An 18492-nucleotide genomic window follows, 5' to 3' on the forward strand; every position below is an offset into this window, starting at 1 on the left:
TTTTCAAAAGAAAACAATGTTTGCTACATTCTAGACAGTTACTCTTTTGTTTATCAACGACAAGGGAAACTAACCATCAAATGGAGAAAGCAATCCAAGTCTAGTCAAGTAATCCTTAGGGCATTTGAAAAAAATGCCTTCTAAAAAAGTTTTTTTCTAAGATTGATTTAATGTAATTCACCAATAAAGCATTCTCAGAAGCATAATAAAAATCCTACATAAAATGACATAGCCAGGGAAAAGGAGGATATACAGTTTGATGAAGCTTCAAAATGGATGCTAACATTAAAAATGAGCAGTCATGCAATTTCTGTATAATATAAAGACCAAAATTGCAGGGCACTAATTTTGCCTCTAATTTATAAGACAGTATGTTTATGGGACTGCAAATAGTATATATAAAGGGCATATCCAATGGCAAATGGTTTGAACTGTCATTTTTCTTCAGAAAAAAATCCCGTTCAACAAGAACTTATACTTACATCCCACTACATAGCACCAAGGATAATCAGACTACATTTACACATACAAAAATGTTCTTGAGAGATGCAATATGTCTATTTTCTTTACGAACTTGACCTCCTTTGTTCTATTTAAAATTATTAATTTCTGCCTCCCCTCATTTTTTGGTTCTTCTCACATATAAGTAGGATTCTGAGAGCATGCATGAGGCAGCCAGGTAAGGAGAAGGGTCACCGGTGTGTGTATATACTCTCAACCTCACTCACTCACTCACTCACTCACATATCTACGCATACAAAACCACACACCCAATGCCTGGGAGCAGCATTAAAATGATTTATTTGGATATGTGTTATACTCTCTATAAGAGCACTGAAGGGGTTAATGCAGAACACATATAGGCAAATATTGTCAACTATTTTATTCAAATGTTTGGAACTTAAACACAAAATCATCATTAAGTTTTCACAAAATGAGGCATCTGTTGCTTGAAAGGAAAAAAATATTTCAGAAATATGTTTACAGAAATGTAAAAATATTAGGCATCGAGACAGATGTGAACATATTCAGTAACTTGTCTTGTCTGTCAGTCTTCCTCTGAGCCGAAGATCTTCTTGTACTCGCTCAGCATGAGCTCAGCTATCTGGTTCTGGTAGACCATGTGTATCGCCATGTTCCCTGCCTCATTCTCAGCTCGCAGAAGGGTGGGTCCAAATACAATCCCTAAGCTCTGGGTGGACATGAGGTTCTTGGAGGCTTTGGCCACTATCCTGTGAAGAGAGAGAGAAGAAAAGAGAGAAAAAAAATCCATTGGAGTTTGAAGTAAAATTGTAGCTACTTTTGAATGATAAAATTCAGTGTTTTTGAATTCTTTCTTTTTTTTTTTAATTAAATTTCAGTTTAAAGAAGGAAAAAGTAAGGGTGCCGACTGGCTTTGGTAAAACAGGGAATGCAACATAAGCAAAATGTTTTCAATTTGTAGAAAAACTATGTCAACCACAACTATTTTATCTTCTACTCTTTACGCTTTACTGTATGGAAGCAGAACTGATGACTTTTGGTGGAAGAATTCATTGCCATGTACAACTTTTTATCCCCTTGGTACCTAGCCATTGTGGGTGCTCTATGAATGTTTGTGAAATAAACATGTGAATAAATTAGACAGCAAAAATTACTGTTGAGATTTAATAGGATTCAGCCTTTGAAGGGTTTATAGTCAGTGGGCCTACAGAGCCCCCAGTCAGAGAAGGCAGGAAGCCTTCCTCGATTTCCATCCGTTCACAAACCTAAATCTCTAAGGTACCACTTCTGTGACCTAAAGGCTATGCCTTCTCTCTCCTGAGAAAGATTGAGAAGGACCAAAGCTATCCATTTGTGACTCCCCATAGCACAAGATCATGGTGAACAAATGTCCTTGACCTGGTCAATATCAATAATAACCAAGTATTATTCTAAGCTATTTTATTATCTCATTTAATCCTCACAGCAATCCCATGAGGTAGCTTGTATTATTAAGCCCATTTTACGAATGAGGCCAAGAGTGGTCAAGTGTCTGATGTCACAGGGACCTGAGGTTCAAATCCAGGTAGCCTGGTTCCAGTGCATGTGGAATCTTCATCGCCGTGGTGTGGTGCTAATGATGCCTATGCTTAATAAACGGGCTGATTTTTCACTTTGCCAACCTCCACATGGATTATTAGATAATTCCATAAGAGGGTCTGAAGTTTTATTCTTCACTATAGTATTGTGATGGACAGGTTGGTTACAACAGATTTACTGTGGGCAATTTGACCCTTAAGTTTGGACTGAGTATTCAAAACATCTTGCCTCCTTTTTTTTAAATGGAGAGTATTTGTACTTGTGAGTACTATTGGCCATGGCTACATATCTGGAAGAGATTGACATATTTTTATTGTATAGTGAATTATAAGAGACTTCAAGTTTAAAGTTTCCTTTGGAGTATAAGAAACTATGCTACATATAAGTGAGATCATGTCATATTTGTCTTTCTCTGACTGGTTTATTTCACTTAGCATAATACTCTCCAGGTCCATCCTTGTTGTCTCAGAGGGAAGGGAAGGGGGAAGAGATTAACCAAATAATTTACATGCATATATGCATAACCTATAGACACAGACAATAGTGTGGTGAAGGCCTGGGGATGGGGCTGGAATGGGGAGGAGGGGACCAATCGGGGGGAAAGAAAGGGACATCTGTAATACTTTCAACTATAAAGATAAATTACAAAAAGAAAATATGCCACATTGCTACTACATTTACCAAAAGTCAGTACAGTAGAATGATTTTAACATCCTCCTACCTTGAAGTAGGGACAAATGGAGTGGTCCTTTGCTTCCCTTTAACACACATATTCACCTTGATTTAAGAACTCGCTTAAGCCTCTCCCAGACCTCTTTATTATACAAGTTATTAGTAAGATTCACGGTGAAGAAAAACAGGTTTTCTCTTTTGGTTATAAAGTAATACCATTTTATGATACCAATTCCTTCAGTGACTCCACCACACACACACACACACACACACACACACCACAACATACACACACACACTCACACACACAAATTGTTAAAGGTAAATATGGAGAGAGATAACATAACTAATAAATCAATTAATTAGGTAAAAGTTGCTTTAACAACATTGCTCTTTGGTAGAAAGGTCAAAGTTGATGAGATTTATTTAGCAAAGACAGGGCTCAGAGGTCAAAGGGCATGGAGAAGGTAAATCAAAAGCAAGAGGGTGTTAGTAGTTTGAAGGTGAATGACTGATATAAAGCATCTTGGCCAACTGGGTAGAAGAACGTTGGGACCCAGAGTCCAGGGGAAAGGGACAACATAAGGATAGATTGAGGACTAAAGATATATTTTCTACTAAATAATGGCTATAATGTAGGTTGGCAGCAGGAACAGTGAGATTTGGGATAGCTGGGAGACAGATTGCTCCAAACTCACAAGGGTGAGGTTAGAAATCAAGGGAGGTCCAAGAGCTCATTGTTGGAGGGGCAGTTGTGGCCGTGAGGAAGTTTATGGGCGTAGAAGCAGGGAGAGTCCGTGGCATCTGGAGGAACTTGGGTGAATGGAGGCGGAAAGAGATGATTTAGCTCTCTGGAGCATACCAGAAAGATGCAGCATGTGAGACACAAGTCACTGGGGGAGAGAAAAAAGGCTGAAATGGGATTAGACATTTTTCAATTTCTCCAGAGATATTTATGTTTTTTTCCTTCTCAGCAAAGGTCTGGCCAAAGCTAGAGGAGGAAACCAAAATCGAGTTTAACTAGGATGGCCAGTAGGAGGCTAGAGCTGCATGTCACACCCGCCTTGGGAAAAGGTTTCTCTATCTTGGCTGGCAGGTCATGGAAGATAATTCCCGCAGTGGGTTTCTGCCAGTGTGTCAGTTTCCTAAGATTTCTGTGGACAAATGTTCACTTTGTGCTTTTATGCACGTGTATACATGGAACAATCATTCCATCTCAAACCTGTATCATTTGTGTCCATTTCTCTGCAAACTTAATCGATTTTAATAAAACCAGCTTAACTTCTAAATGCTTTAAAATAACGTTGTTATAAGTAGAGTTTACTACATAACATATAGTTTTGTATTTTTGTTATATTTGCATTACTGAAGGTTAAACTTTCTTAGGTTGGAATTGTTTCCTAAGGTGGGAAAATCAAGTTACTTGTAATAACTCTTAGAAAAATCAAATGTATTTAAGAAAAAAAATAAGAAATTGTGGATGTGTATTGTGTAAAATATAAGCTATCTTGCTTATTCACTGTTACAAAATGTGTGCTTGCTTGTGGGTGTATAATATATAAATATCAACTAACTAGTAGTTGGTGTAATGAGAAATTAATCAATCTTTAGGTTAGAAAAGATACTAATTGTGAAAACTAATTTGGGGAGGAAGTTACCAACTATTAAACTATATGATTCATGTAGTAGGCAATATACAGTATATATTCTCATATTAACATTTAAATTAGATTATATTCCCTTTCTAATAGACAATGGAAATAGACATGGGGGATGACTAGGAAAACATATTAATGCTATTATTATAAACTTCATTATTCAACTGTGAACTTAACTACTTTCTACCTCAATAGACTCTTAAATAGTTAAGTGGTTGATTTAGGACCACATAGGAAGTCAACCACTGTTTCAAAAAGTAAGTGGAATACTAACCTAAAAAATTATTTAAACCTTAGTTTTGGGTGTATTTTTTTTTTTTTTTGGTCTCACATCAATGGATATCATAATTTTATTCTCATTGTGGGATCAGCTTAGCACTGCAAGCACCATTATTTCTAAAGATTTCTACTGGTAAAACATATGTAGAGAAGAAACAGAGGCTACTGAAAGAAATAAAAGCACTGCATGACAAAAATAAATTCAACTTAGTATCTAAGATGGAAAACTGTCAAATAGAGTAAGTTGTATTTCCAGTCGCTTAAAATAAAGTTGGGTTGTATTATTGGAGGTGGGGGGAGTCTGATTTAGAAACCAAATACTAGGGGTTTGGCAATACCTCCAGGACAGCTTTCATGAAAGTGAGTTCTGCAAAACACCATTTCTGTGATAGATTTCATAAAAATAGCACTCCTGAGTAAAATAAGTTTAAAGGAAGCTGTGTGCTATTTTTCCTTTTTCTTAAAAATTCATACTGCATAATAAAGGTTCTGACAAGTCCTGCAGAAAGTATCTTTGTTTACCTTTGTGTGACTCCTGTGTTCCCTAACTTGCTTGAATGTTGTAGATTCTCCTGAGTGACAAGGAGGAGACATATAAAAAATGTTGCTCTAGTTGCTTTGCTAAGGGCCTATTAAATAAGTCTGAAAAGACTATGGATTTTACCCTCTCCTATGGCACCCTGGCTTCAGAACTATGGAGTAGCTAACTCAAAGAGGTCAGACTCTGGCGCTCTCTGGAGAGTTCCAGCCCCCTGGCAGGGCTTAGATTTCATTAGGCCTTAGACTTCATGACAGTGTTATAAATTTTTAGCTGCAATTTAACCTGATTTCAGCAAAGAACTAAAAGACACTCCCCTACTGTGACAAAAAAACAAAACAAAACAAAAATAAAAAAACAAAAATCCAAGAAGCAAAAGAACACATTTGAGGGAGAAAAGTGAGGGCAAAGACATGGCTGAGAGATGAACATATAGTGAAATTCAGTGAATTGATGGATGGGTAAGAAGGTGCACAAACAGTTGGACTTTAGATCAATATTTGGAAATTCTTCTACATGTTTGTTTACTTACCATTAATTAACTCCTAAGATATCCTTAGAGCAAAGATACCTGATTCTAAACAACATGAAGAGCTCAAAGTTTAGTGCCTGTGAACACTTGACTAATAGGAAAAAGACCCCGAAGTGCAACTCTTGAAAAGGGCTATTTATTAATACTGTTTAGTTTAAAATAGCCTGACAAAAATAATTATGATTTTATGAATTTGTTCATGAAATAGCACTTGATATATATTAATTGTAAAAGGACTTCTTATACCGCTAAGTAAAATTCAAGTTTATAAAATCTTGAAGTGGGTAAGAATTCATTTTTCTGGCAAGAGCTTAAAAGGATGATATGCAGTTTACAGCATAAAAAGGAGAGGAAATGCCAGAGCTACTTTTTGCAGAGTCCAAATGGAAGGAGCAATGATCCATCAATTTAAGATTATTTTAGAAACAATCTATAATCCAGTGCTACAGATGTTGGACCCCAGACAAAAAAATCCTCGCAGCCTTATGCTGGGTAAGTTTTTCCAAGAGTGAGCTGAATTGCTAACTCAAAGAAATTTCTTGGTTGCTTAAAATTACAGCCAAATGACTCAAACTGAAAGAGAGCTTTACTAGAAAACTCAGAATTAATGCTGAATTAAGAAGACCAAAGCATTTAATAATAGTCCACCTCTAAACAGATATATGGAAGCAAACTTCCTCTTAAGTTTGTGCTTTGCTTTTACCATTAATGACTTGCAAAGGAAGTTGAAAGCCACATAATTGCCTGCAGGACAACTCTCAAGTTGTTGGAAGTGTATTAAAAGTGCTCCCTTCCCTTTCTCTGCAACGCTGGGATTGTCCAATACACATGACTTGAAGGTGCTTTAACTTGAATGGGGAAAATGTGGTGGTAAATGTACTCATACCATCAGGTCACTAGCCACTGTAAGTGAAATGTTAATTGTGACATTGACCATTTAAGTAAAAAAGGCTGTTAAAAATAAAATTAATTTTCAATGTGCTCAACTTATTTTTCCTATGTGCTATAGCTACTTTGGGGGGAATTCATGCTAACCATATGCTTGCTTATCCTCATTTACACAAACTATACCGCTGTGTACACTGGAGATACATATATACATATATATATATATATATATATATATATATATATATATATATATATGCATTAGCAGGAATTCCACTTTCTCCCTTAAAGTTATGGCTTTATGTCAGAAAAATGTTCAAATATTGTCAAAGGAGAAGAGTGCATTCACCAATGATTTCACATTGAACACGTGTTTCAAGGTGGTCATTCATTGGTAATTCAGCCCTTGGTATATGCTAATTTTTAAATAAAATGCTTTAAATTAATTGTAAAGTCTTTCCATTTAGATCTAAATGTCTTATTATTATTATTAATTTTCTAAACAAATGAACAACTATCTTCTGAAACAGGAATTATTGCTATATTTGTACATTTTTGCTTTTCAATAATCTTTAAAGCCAAGTATATATAATTCCCTCAAAGCACATTATGGAAAAGGAGCTTTATATGGCAATTGCATATTCATAGCTGACATGCCTTATTCTTTATATTTATTAAGTACCCTCTCTCTTTGCACAGATTTTAATGTAGAAGATTGAACATTTTTAATTATTCACTTGTTTCATATTTTTATTGATCAGACATTATAGGGAGCTTCTAAAGTATCTTTTAAAGCAAAATTCTGAATATCTAATAAGATAGAAGGAATGATAAAGTGATAAGAATGAATAGCCTATGAATTTCAAAATGACTTATTTCCAATTGGAATATGTATTCTATAATGTGACAACAACCATTCATAAAGTGGGTTATTACAGCCAAATCCCTTAAATAATATCATAAAGAAACACTAAGAGTTATTATTATTTGTTGAATATCTATTATGTGCTAATCACTATGCTTCAACTATTTCACAATTTTGAAAGAAAGACGGATTTAAAAGTCAACTTTAATTTCTGTTTTTGATTACATTCAAATCAAGAAAATTTTTAAATTGATTTTAGAGAGATGGAGAGGAGGGGTGGGGGGAGAGAGAGAGAGAGAGAGAGAGAGAGAGAGAGAGAGAGAGAGAGAGAAACATGGATTGGATGCTGCCCATATATGCTATAGCTACTTTGGGGAGAATTCATGCAAACCATATCCCCTGCAACCTAAGCATATGCCCTGACCAGGAATCAAACCTGCCACTTTTTGGTGTACATATGACACTCCAACCAACTGGCTAGGGCTCAAAAAAATTTAAAAAGGTTAGAAAAGTATAATAAAGAAAAAATTCACCAGTAACCGTAAACACAGTAACTCAATGTAACCATTATTCACTGAGTACCTATGAGGTGTTGGACACGGTTCTGGGTGTCAGTGACAATGCAATGAATAAAACAAAGTCCCTGCCCATAGGAAGCTTATACTCTAGTGGGAAACCCAGACAACAAACAATACTCTGTGTAATATGATTTTGGGCGCTGAAGTACTTCAAGAAAAACTAAGAAAAAGAGAAGCAGCCATTCTTCCACTGACCCTAGGGCCCTTAAAAAAAAAATTGTAATGTCTTCAAATGCCTCCCAGAAATGCTTGTTTACTTCGCCTGGGTGGGGCCTGGCTGGTGGCAGATAATATAGCCCTGAAGGCGCTAGGCACTCACAGAGCCCTTCCTAAGGAAAGGACACTTGGGTGGAGACCTGCTTCCTTGCTCACCAGGGGAAGGAGAACTCAGAGCATGGAAGAGTAGGCAGAAAGCCCCAGTGGTGAAACTGTCTTTGGTGGATCTAGGAACAGAGAGGAGGATAGTATGGCTGGAGGCTGGGGAATGAGGCGAAGGAGGTAGGAGAGGCTGTGGGGGAACTTATGGGCCTTGGTATGGATTTGGGATTTAATTCTAAAGACGATGTGAATCCATTCTTAGGTTTTGTCCAGAAGAATGACATTGCCAGGATTTAGGTGTTATAAATATAGAAATAAAGACTTTATTTACAAACATATTTAAAAAAAATCCTTTCTATATAATTCTGTATCAAGAGTTTTTTTCACTTTTATCTTGTATATGTAATATTTATTATCTACTCATCTTATATGGGACCTAATGGGTTGCACCTATGACTTCTTAATATAAGTGAAATTGATATATTAAAAAAAAAATCTTTCCATTTACTCTTCCTCCACATTTTGGAGCATTTCTCTAGACAGTGTTTCCCAACCAGGGGCAATTTGGCAATTGCTGTAGACATCTGTGATTGTCATGCCTGGGTGGGGGGTTGCTGCTGTCATCCAGTGGGTAGAAGCAATGGATGCAGCTCGCATTCTACGATGCATGGGACAGCCTCCTACAACAAAGGACTAGCCAGCCCAAAATGTCAGTAGTGCTGCTGTTGAAAAACCCTGTGGTAGGATAAAACAGTAGAAATGTAACAACTAGATCAATGGTGCCCAGACTTCACTGCTCATGAGTATAACCTGGAAGCCATGTTGAAACACAATTGCTGGGCTCTGTCCCCAGAATTCTGATTCAGCAAGTCCGGGAGGTACTTGAGGATCTGCATTCCTCACACGTCCCAGGTGATGATGCTGCTGGGCCGGGACTGCACGGAGAACTTGCGCTAGGTCATTAAGTTATGGCTCTTTTATTCTTAAAATACAACACGAGATATGTTAACACACTGCACTGCAAGGACCATGTGATCCTGTTATCATTATTATCATTTGGTATTATTCTTTTTAAAATAATTGTTAATTTGATAGGGGAAAAATGGTCTGTCATTCTTTGGCTTTAGGATTATTTGAAGTTAGGAAATGGGGAAAAAGCAAAAAAAAAAAAAAAGCATTCATGCAGATTTTCTCTTCTGTGAATAGCTAGCTGTTCATACCCTCTGCCCCTTTCCAATTGGGCGTGTATCAGATTGTTTGTTTAATCCATTTATTTATTTTGTACTAGAGGCCCAATGCACGAAATTCATGCAAGAATAGGCCTTCCTTCCCCCAGCTGCCGGCACCAGCTTCCCTCTGGTACCCGGGACCTGGGCTTCCCTCGCAGCCCCAGCTTCTTCTGGAAGGACATCAGGTCTAATTAGCATATTATGCTTTTATTATTATAGATGATAAAACTAATATATAATCTTTGAAAAAATGTACCAATCAAGAGTATGTAGAGTAAAAAAGTAAACTCCTCTCATTTCCCATTAAAACTCCTTCATGTTAACTGTAATTAACAGATGGGTGTGACTTCTGGTTGTTTCCCTATCTATCTATTCATCTACCTATCTTCTTATGTATTTTTTTTCCTTCTGAAAATTGAGATAAAAAGTACATTAAATGCTACTTCCCCTTTAAATATACATTGTGGGCATTTTTCCAAGTCCGTACATATAAAAATACCTCATCCTTTAAAAAAAGTTGTTACATTTTGTAGTATGGAAATACCTTAATGTATTTAACCATTGTCTTGCTGGTGGACTTTTTCGTTGCTTCTAATTCTTTGCTATTACAGACAATGCTACAATGAATATCTTACTCATGTAGTTTTTTGAATTTTTATGTATTAAGAAGCATGGCATTTCATTCTTTTTGTTGTACTTACATTCTCCCAGGGATTTATTTTTGTTTCTTAATTTTATTTATTTATATGTTTATGTGGTCATATCTAGCACTATTTCTTTGAGAAATTCTATTTTGTTTTTGTTATTATAGAATTCATTCTTTTAGAGAGATCAGGTAAATATCAATGCTTTCTTCTAGTTTTTCTTTAATGATTTCATTTTCACATCCTCTGATTCATCTTAAATATATCTTTTTGTGTGAAATGTGATGGCAATCTAAATTAATTTTCTCCAAAAGCTAGCTAAGCTCCCCATAACATTTGTTGAGAGAGGACCCATGCTCCATTGATTTGTGATGCCACGTTCTCACGCAGTTTTCTACACTTACAGACACACACACCAGATATATCCTATTCTGTTGATAATTATGTGTGTATTCTAAACTAGTACCTCACTGTTTAAATCACTGTAACTTTGATATATATTAGGAATATTCCTCCTACTATTTTTTTTTTCTTTTTCAGGTGTGCAAGAAAATTTTCAGATGAATTTTTTCAGATGAACAAAATAAGCCTAAAGAAAGATTGAATAACTTGATCAAAGCCACATAGTAAATGACAGCACCTAGATTAAGATGAAGATCATGATTACTCTGGGATAGAGATTTTTTTTGTGTGTCAAATAACTAAGGGGTAAGGGCATGTGCCAGGGAGTGGGAGATGCTGGGGGGGAGGTCAATGGGGGAAAAAGGAGACATATGTACTACTATTTGTAATACTTTAAACAATAAACAATAAATAAAATTTAATTAAAAAAAGAATTTTGCACTTTAAATCAACGGCTCTCTAATTGTGAGACTTGAGAAAGACTTGGAAGGGAAGCAAGTCAGAGAGACAGCAAACAGTCTTAGGTAACATACATTAATTACCTAATTCACATCGACGTACATATTGACAAAGGTAAGAAGGGTGTTCAGGTGGAAGAAAAACTCAATTAAATGTATTATCTCTTTCTCCAGATTCACACAGTGCTTTAAACTTCTGAAAGCATTTATTTCTCATTGTGATTGGAACTGCATTATTGGTGAGATAGACTGAGAATTTCAGCTATGGGTTCCCTTAGGCATTTTCTCCCAAGTTTTTTTTTTTTTTTTTTTAATATATTTTATTGATTTTTTACAGAGAGGAAGGGAGAGGGGTAGAGAGTTAGAAACATCAATGAGAGAGAAACATCAATCAGCTGCCTCCTGCACACCCCCTACTGGGGATGTACCTGCAACCAAGGTACATGCCCTTGACTGGAATCGAACCTGGGACCCTTCAGTCTGCAGGCCGACACTGTATCCACTGAGCCAAACCCATCAGGACTTCTCCCAAGTTTTGACATAGTTTAAGCCATCCACATTTGACCATGTCAGCAGGAAAAAGAGTTTTGGATTTTATTCCCTGAGCTCTGCTGATCTACCAGTACTACTGATAATATCAATTGGGAGGGCACTCCCTCTATTTAGAGGAGAGAGGTTAGAAAATATATTATATATTGGGAGTAGAAAGGAAAAATTATAAAACTGTCATTATTCTCTACCCAAAATTTGTTCAATAGGGCAGTTAAAAAACTGGAATGTGCCATTTGATACAGAATATTGGGGGTTGTGCATGGATTAGCATTAATTAGGCCAAGTAGAATAAGGCACCTAATTATAAGATACTAGAGGCCCAATGCATGAAATTCGTGCAAGAGGCTGGGCCCTGGCAGCCCCAACTTTGTCTGGTCTAATTAGCATATTACGCTTTTATTGTTATAGATTAGTAGAAAATATAGAACTTAAATATTTGCCTGATGGTGTTAGATAAATCTAAAAGGAACACTATCGATATGGAAAGTCAGAATTCATCAACCTCTCTTTTATTTTCCCTTTTCTCATAAGTGAAGAGAACAGCTATTTCACTTCCTACTAAGGGCATCTACATCAAATCTTCAGCAGCTACTTGAAAATTGTCTTTTCGTTTAAAAGATTCCCAAATAGGTAAAAGAGAATCAGTTGCAATTTGGGTATTGTCATTCAATTGTCCATGCTTAATTTTATTTTCTGATACTTCTTACAGTGATTTGACATTAAGAGAGACTGCTTGGCCGAAACCGGTTTGGCTCAGTGGATAGAGCGTCAGCCTGCAGACTGAAGGGTCCTAGGTTCGATTCCGGTCAGGGGCATGTACCTTGGTTGCGGGCACGTCCCCAGTAGGGGGGTGCAGGAGGCAGCTGATCGATGTTTCTCTCTCATCGATGTTTCTAACTCTCTATCCCTCTCCCTTCCTCTCTGTAAAAAATCAATAAAATATATTAAAAAAAAAAAAAAAAAGAGGCTGCTTGGCTGGATCCCCAGCCCTGGTAGTGTGTGTGCAGAAGACAATCAATTGATGTATCTCTCTGACATTGATCTTTCTTTCTCTGTGTCTCTCCCTCTCACTTCCATTCTCTCTAAAAATCAATGGGGAAATGTCCTGGGTTGAGGATTAACAAGAGAGAGAGAGAGAGAGAGAGAGAGAGAGAGAGAGAGAGAGAGAGAGAGAGACTGAGACTCTGTGTAACAGGAGAGCCTCCAAGTGAATGCACCCAGTGGAGTGATGTGCTCTTCAGTAGTGGAGCAAAGGGACCCAAGGAGTTTGACTTGGAAGAAAGAATAGTTAGGGAAGCCATGATGACTGAAAGCAAAGTAAACAACAACAACAAAACAAAAACATGATATGGAAGAAAAAGTCAACTGTGCTCTCATAAATCCAGTTCCTAGAATTAGCCCAGAGACCTAATTCACCTCCTTATCAAGGATTTTGTGTTGAAAATAGACTAGGCTGCTACAAAGGATTCATATTTATTATAGAAAGTTTAGGAAATGCAGACAAATAAAAAAGGAAAATGAAAGTCCCTCATAATCTCATCACTTGTATATCACTACTACTAATACTTGGTTGCTATAGATTTTTCCACATGTACACTAGAAAAATACAGGGAGCATCCATCAAGGTTATGAAATATTTTATACATAAAAAGGCCATGAGTTTCTCATCAGGAGGCATTCAGAAATGTCTAAGATTCCTGTGTTGGATGGAAGTGAAATGACATTTAAAATGTCATTTGGGCTCCCAGATTAAAGATGAAAGAGTACACATTTTGAGAAAGTCAAACTATCATTTGAGATGATGTGGAATAATGTATATTTGCTGAGGTTTCTTCCCTACCCTTCCTTGTACTCTTGTGCTTCTTGCCTTTCCCCAAGATTCAGTCAGCAGCATTTTTTTTTTTTTTACCTCAGTGGATATAGTAGAGCAGAAAAGCAGAGAAAGTATTTTGTACTTTGCAAATGAGGACATTTGAATTGAAAAGAACAGTACCTTTGAGTTTCAAAAACTTAAGTGTCCAAGAAGTCAGAGTTGCAGCTCTGACCTAAAAAATAGATGGAAGGTAGGTGAAGAGCCAGGCTACCCTGCTGCCAGACAAAATAAAGATTTCCTGGAGAGGTAGGGAGAAGAGAGCTGAGGTCCCACAGAAGTGCTGAGTCCCGAGGCCTTCCTATCCCTCTTCCCTGGGATACAGGCTGTTAGAAGGTTGAGGATTCTGAGATTAGACAGATCCATATTCTTTTCCTTGGGGAAAACCTAGGGATATTGCAAGACTTCAGAATTACTATGTCCAATATATCAGAATAGTTAAATAAAAACTACCACATGGTTTATCGAGGCAAAGGTGGCGTTAAGATAGCTTTACAGAGTTCTTCCAGAACAGAGACTGAAACTCAGACTTGGGATTGGAAGTTGGGGATGACAGAAAACCAGAGGGAATGAAGACCAGCTTGAACAGGTGACATGAGCCAGATACTTTCTACCCTACTCATCTGCTTTATTAACTTTCTTCAGTAGAATGTAAACATCTTAAGCACCAGGACTTTATTTATTTTTGTTTAGTGCAGTATCCCTAGATGAAGATTAGTGTTTGGCTCATAGTACTAGGTGCTCAATAAATATTTATTGAAATACTGGAAATGGATGCTCTTGCTGTCCCACCAAATGCTTAAGCTGTATGTAGCTCTTCAGAACTAGAAACAGGCCAGGAAAATGTCCACAAGACACTCTGAATTGACTAGACTGAAATCATTTAGGTGAGTGGGCCTTAACAGAGAAATTCATTTTTATTATGGCGCAATAATTATGCTTCTTGCACACCTGAGTTTCAGACCTGCTCTGAGATAATAAGAACAGGAAGGCAGAGGTGAAGAGAGCTGATGTTTCTTGAGAGCTTTTAGGGGCCTATAACCATGCAGGGTGCCTTTCCCATGTACTATCTGACAATGAGTTTCCAACATGTACCCAATTCGAACAAAACTAGTGAGAGGAGTTTAGAATAGGATGTAATTTTTATCTGCTTTATACTATAGATGGTTGAAGTTAAAGAAAATGATACCATTTTTCTTGGTCATCTAAAATATGACTATCAAATTCTATTTTAGGTAAAATGCTCAGTGTATCTGCAGAAATCCAGATCCTTTGAAATTCGCCCAGCCAGAATGGCTCAGTTGGTTGAGTGTGAGCCTGAACAATGAAAGCTTGCCAGTTTGATTCCAGGTAAGGGCACATATCTGGTTTGCAGGTTTGAACCCTAGTCAGGGCACATATGGAAGGCAATGATTGATGTTATTCTCTCACAATGATGTTCCTCTTCTCTCTGCCCTCCCCCCGCCCCGTTCTCTCTCTCTGCATGTCCCCGGGTGAGGATATAAAAAAAAGTATGCAACACTTGCCTCAAAGATAGAAACTATTTATTTTGCTATTATACATATAAGTTTATAATCTCTACTGAGGTGGAGAAATAAAGTGTGACAGTTTCTGCATACGTCCTTATACATATGGATGTTGGTCTATCAGTGGTCGGCAAATGGCTCGCGAGCCGCAGTTTGCTGACCACTGGTCTAACTCATGATTCCATTGTCCAGCACACACATCTCTATTCACCTTTTGTAAAAAATTCTATGGGCAGGATTAAATGTATCATTTCTAGGGACCATTATCAAGCTCTACCTTGGGTTTTATAAAAGGGTCTCTCCTAGTCTCCAGGCTGCTAAGGGGCCAATCTTATATTTAATAATTTGGTATTGATGGTGGCTGTTTTGCTCACAGAGATGGACCACTCAAACTTTCTTTCAAGGAAGGACTTCCTGCCTATCTGTGGGAGTGAGGTTAGCCAATGGACTCCAGCTGTCTTCTTCTTCAAGGTTTGCCTCAATTGCAGTGAGCCACCTTGCCCAAGGGCACTGACTGTGGGACAATGGGCTGCGTGTACTCCAGAGCTCCCCATGTGGTTGGCTGAGGGTAAGTTGGATCTACATCAAAGTTCAATTTCTTCCTCTACCAATCCTGCTCTCACCCCCTCCCTTCCATAAGGGTTGATCCTTAATAAGTACCCTGCATGCCAAACTCTGTTTCAGAACTTAACCTGTGATTATTGGTTTCAGAATTGGCCCATGAAAGCCAGCACAAATGTGGATTTAGAGCTGGTCACTTGCTGACTGGTTGGAAATGAGGGGTCTGTCAGCCGTGACAGGCAAGTACAGTCAGGTCTTGGCACAGGGTGGTAGTCCAAGTGTTAAAACTCTCATTGGTGCTAAATTGGGATGGTATATCCATGGAGGGGAGACTAGTAGTATGTAATATATTAGGCATTTAAAAATAATGGCAGGAGGTTGTGGATAGTAACTACAAGGTCAGTGAGATTGAAGAGCTATTGCTAAGCACCATTTATACTCCACAAAAAATGTTGTTTGAAATTACAGGGCCTTTACCCTATAAATCAGGGTTGGCTGTAGAAAAGCCCATTATAGAACCGAGCTTACAGATAGCATTAGATATAATGTCAGGTAGATGCAATTATAATAACAGGCAGCAGGGACAGAGGGACAGCCAAGAGGACTTGACTCACAGGGAGCAATGAAGATGGTTAATAGAACATGGCATCCCCCAGGAGCAAAATAAATAGGCAGCCAAGAAGGATGCTACTCAGCTGGTATCCTGTGTTAGAATAATTCACCTAGTCATTGTTTTATCAACTACTGCTGCTTCCTGGGCACTTAGAGCTTCTTGGGTCCAGGGATCAGCAAGCAAGGAAAGGAGTGACCATCTAGTCAGAGGTCATTACCCTGATCAGGTGGAGGAGGTAGGGTTGCTGTTACACGGTGAGGATAGGGAATAATATCTGTAGTATCTAGATGATCCACATGGGGCTTCCAAGTCCTCTGTTACCCAATTTCTCTGTTTAATGGGTAGGGCAGAAATCCTTGTCTGAGAAGACACAGTGATTAGGAGCATGGATGCCTCAGGGATGGAGTTGCGAGTCACTGCGTTGGGTCAGCCACCATGACCAGCAGAGGCGATTACTGAGATTCCTTAAAATGGACAGTGGAGAAGGGAGATGATGAGTGTCAGCACTGGGTTCAGGCCAAGATTCAGCTGCAGGACTTGAATCTGTCCTATTAAAGCTTCCTCTTCAAAGGCTTCCTTGGGAAGTGGGGCCTCCCGCAGTCCCGGAGGAGAGGTTCCTCAAGCATACATAAAGAATGGATTAGAGTGGCACAAATGGTGTAAGGTAGTGGACACTACCTGTTCTGCTCAGATGTCTCTTCAAGGAAGAACACCCAACTGCAGTGTCAGTCAGCAGTCGGCCCAGCAGTCAGCCCTGCAAGGTTTGCCTCAGCCGAGCGGAGCCTCACCCAAACAGTCTCGGAAACAGCCCATGGCCAATGACTGATCACTGTGGGTGCAGACAGGCCGAGTCCTTTTGGTCCATTTAGAGACAACCTGCAATCTGGAATCTTAGAATCATAAGTTCTTTTTCTCTGAGGTTCTCTGAAAAGTGAAATTAATGATGAACTGACCTCATGGGTTGTTTTGAAGGTTACGTAAAAAATGTGTGCAAAACTCTGATGGCACATAGATGCTCCGGAGCTCCTGTGGGCTGGCCAACCAGTGTTGGCCCCACATCATAGTTTGACTTCTCTTTCTTTTTTTTTTTTTTTTTCAAATTTTTATTAAGGTATTATATGTGTACATATCTTACCATTGCCCGCCCCCCCCAACTCCCATACATGCCCTCACCCCCCAATGTTTTGCATCCGTTGGTTACTCTTATATACATGCATACAAGTCCTTCAGTTGATCTCTTATTTCCCCCACCTCTCCCTAACCTTACCGCTGTAATTAGACAGTCTGTTTGATGCTTTACTGCCTCTGTAACTATCTTTTTGTTCATCAGTTTATAATGTTTTTCATTATCCCCAAATGAGTGAGATCATGTGGTATTTTTCTTTCATTGACTGGCTTATTTCACTTAGCATAATGTTCTCTAATTCCATCCAGGTGCCTACAAATGGTAGTAATTCCTTCTTTTTTATGGCAGCATAGTATTCCATTGTGTAGATGTACCTAAATAGAATCTTTTCGAAAGAAGACAGAAGGAAGGCCAAGAGACACATGAAAACATGCTCAAAGTCACTAATTATCTGAGAGATGCAAATCAAAACGACAATTCGATACCATCTCACACCTGTCAGAATGGCTATCATCAACAAATCAACAAACGACAAATGTTGGCGAGGATGCGGAGAAAAAGGAACCCTCGTGCACTGCTGGTGGGAATGCAGACTGGTGCAGCCACTGTGGAGAACAGTATGGAGTTTCCTCAAAAAACTGAAAATGGAACTCCCATTTGACCCAGTAATCCCACTTTTAGGAATATATCCTAAGAAACCAGAAACACCAATCAGAAAGGATATATGCACCCCTATGTTCATAGCAGCACAATTTACAATAGCTAAGATTTGGAAACAGCCTAGGTGCCTGTCAGCGGATGACTGGAATGACTTCTCTTTCTTACTCATCCTGCTCCACCCCTCCTTGTGTTGGAGGTTATAGATAACTGGTGCCATGTTACATCCAACCTGCAATGGTAGCCATGAGCTCTGGGGAATCAGAAACTCTCTAGTAGGAGAACTGGCTTGTGAAGAGGAGACCTGAAATCTAGTCCTGTGTCTAGCTCTGTGTTCATGAGTCATTCCATTCTATTCCAAATTCATGTTTTATCATCAACAGAACTTAGATAAAACCATCATGCTTCATGTATAGCACTTTGTATTCTTGAATGCATTCTGGTCATTCTAGAGCAGAGTCTTAG

General features: G+C 38.2%; 1 protein-coding gene across 2 annotated transcripts in view; it reads right to left on the reverse strand.

Moving 5' to 3' along the window:
• Window positions 1-783: 783 nt before the first annotated feature.
• ARHGAP15 (Rho GTPase activating protein 15) overlaps window positions 784-18492 on the reverse strand; it is a 691399-nt gene continuing 673690 nt past the window's right edge. Inside the window, exon 13 of one of the 2 annotated variants that reach the window (XM_080670353.1) lies at window positions 784-1232. In XM_080670353.1, the coding sequence (XP_080526479.1) occupies window positions 1049-1232 (184 nt within the window). In that variant the 3' untranslated portion in view covers window positions 784-1048. The remainder of the gene's footprint in view (window positions 1233-18492) is intronic. The other variant, XM_080670352.1, reaches the window with a different exon arrangement.

This window comes from Plecotus auritus (assembly GCF_963455305.1).
Source record: "Plecotus auritus genome assembly, chromosome: 5".
In the NCBI taxonomy this organism is placed as follows: Eukaryota; Metazoa; Chordata; class Mammalia; order Chiroptera; family Vespertilionidae; genus Plecotus; species Plecotus auritus.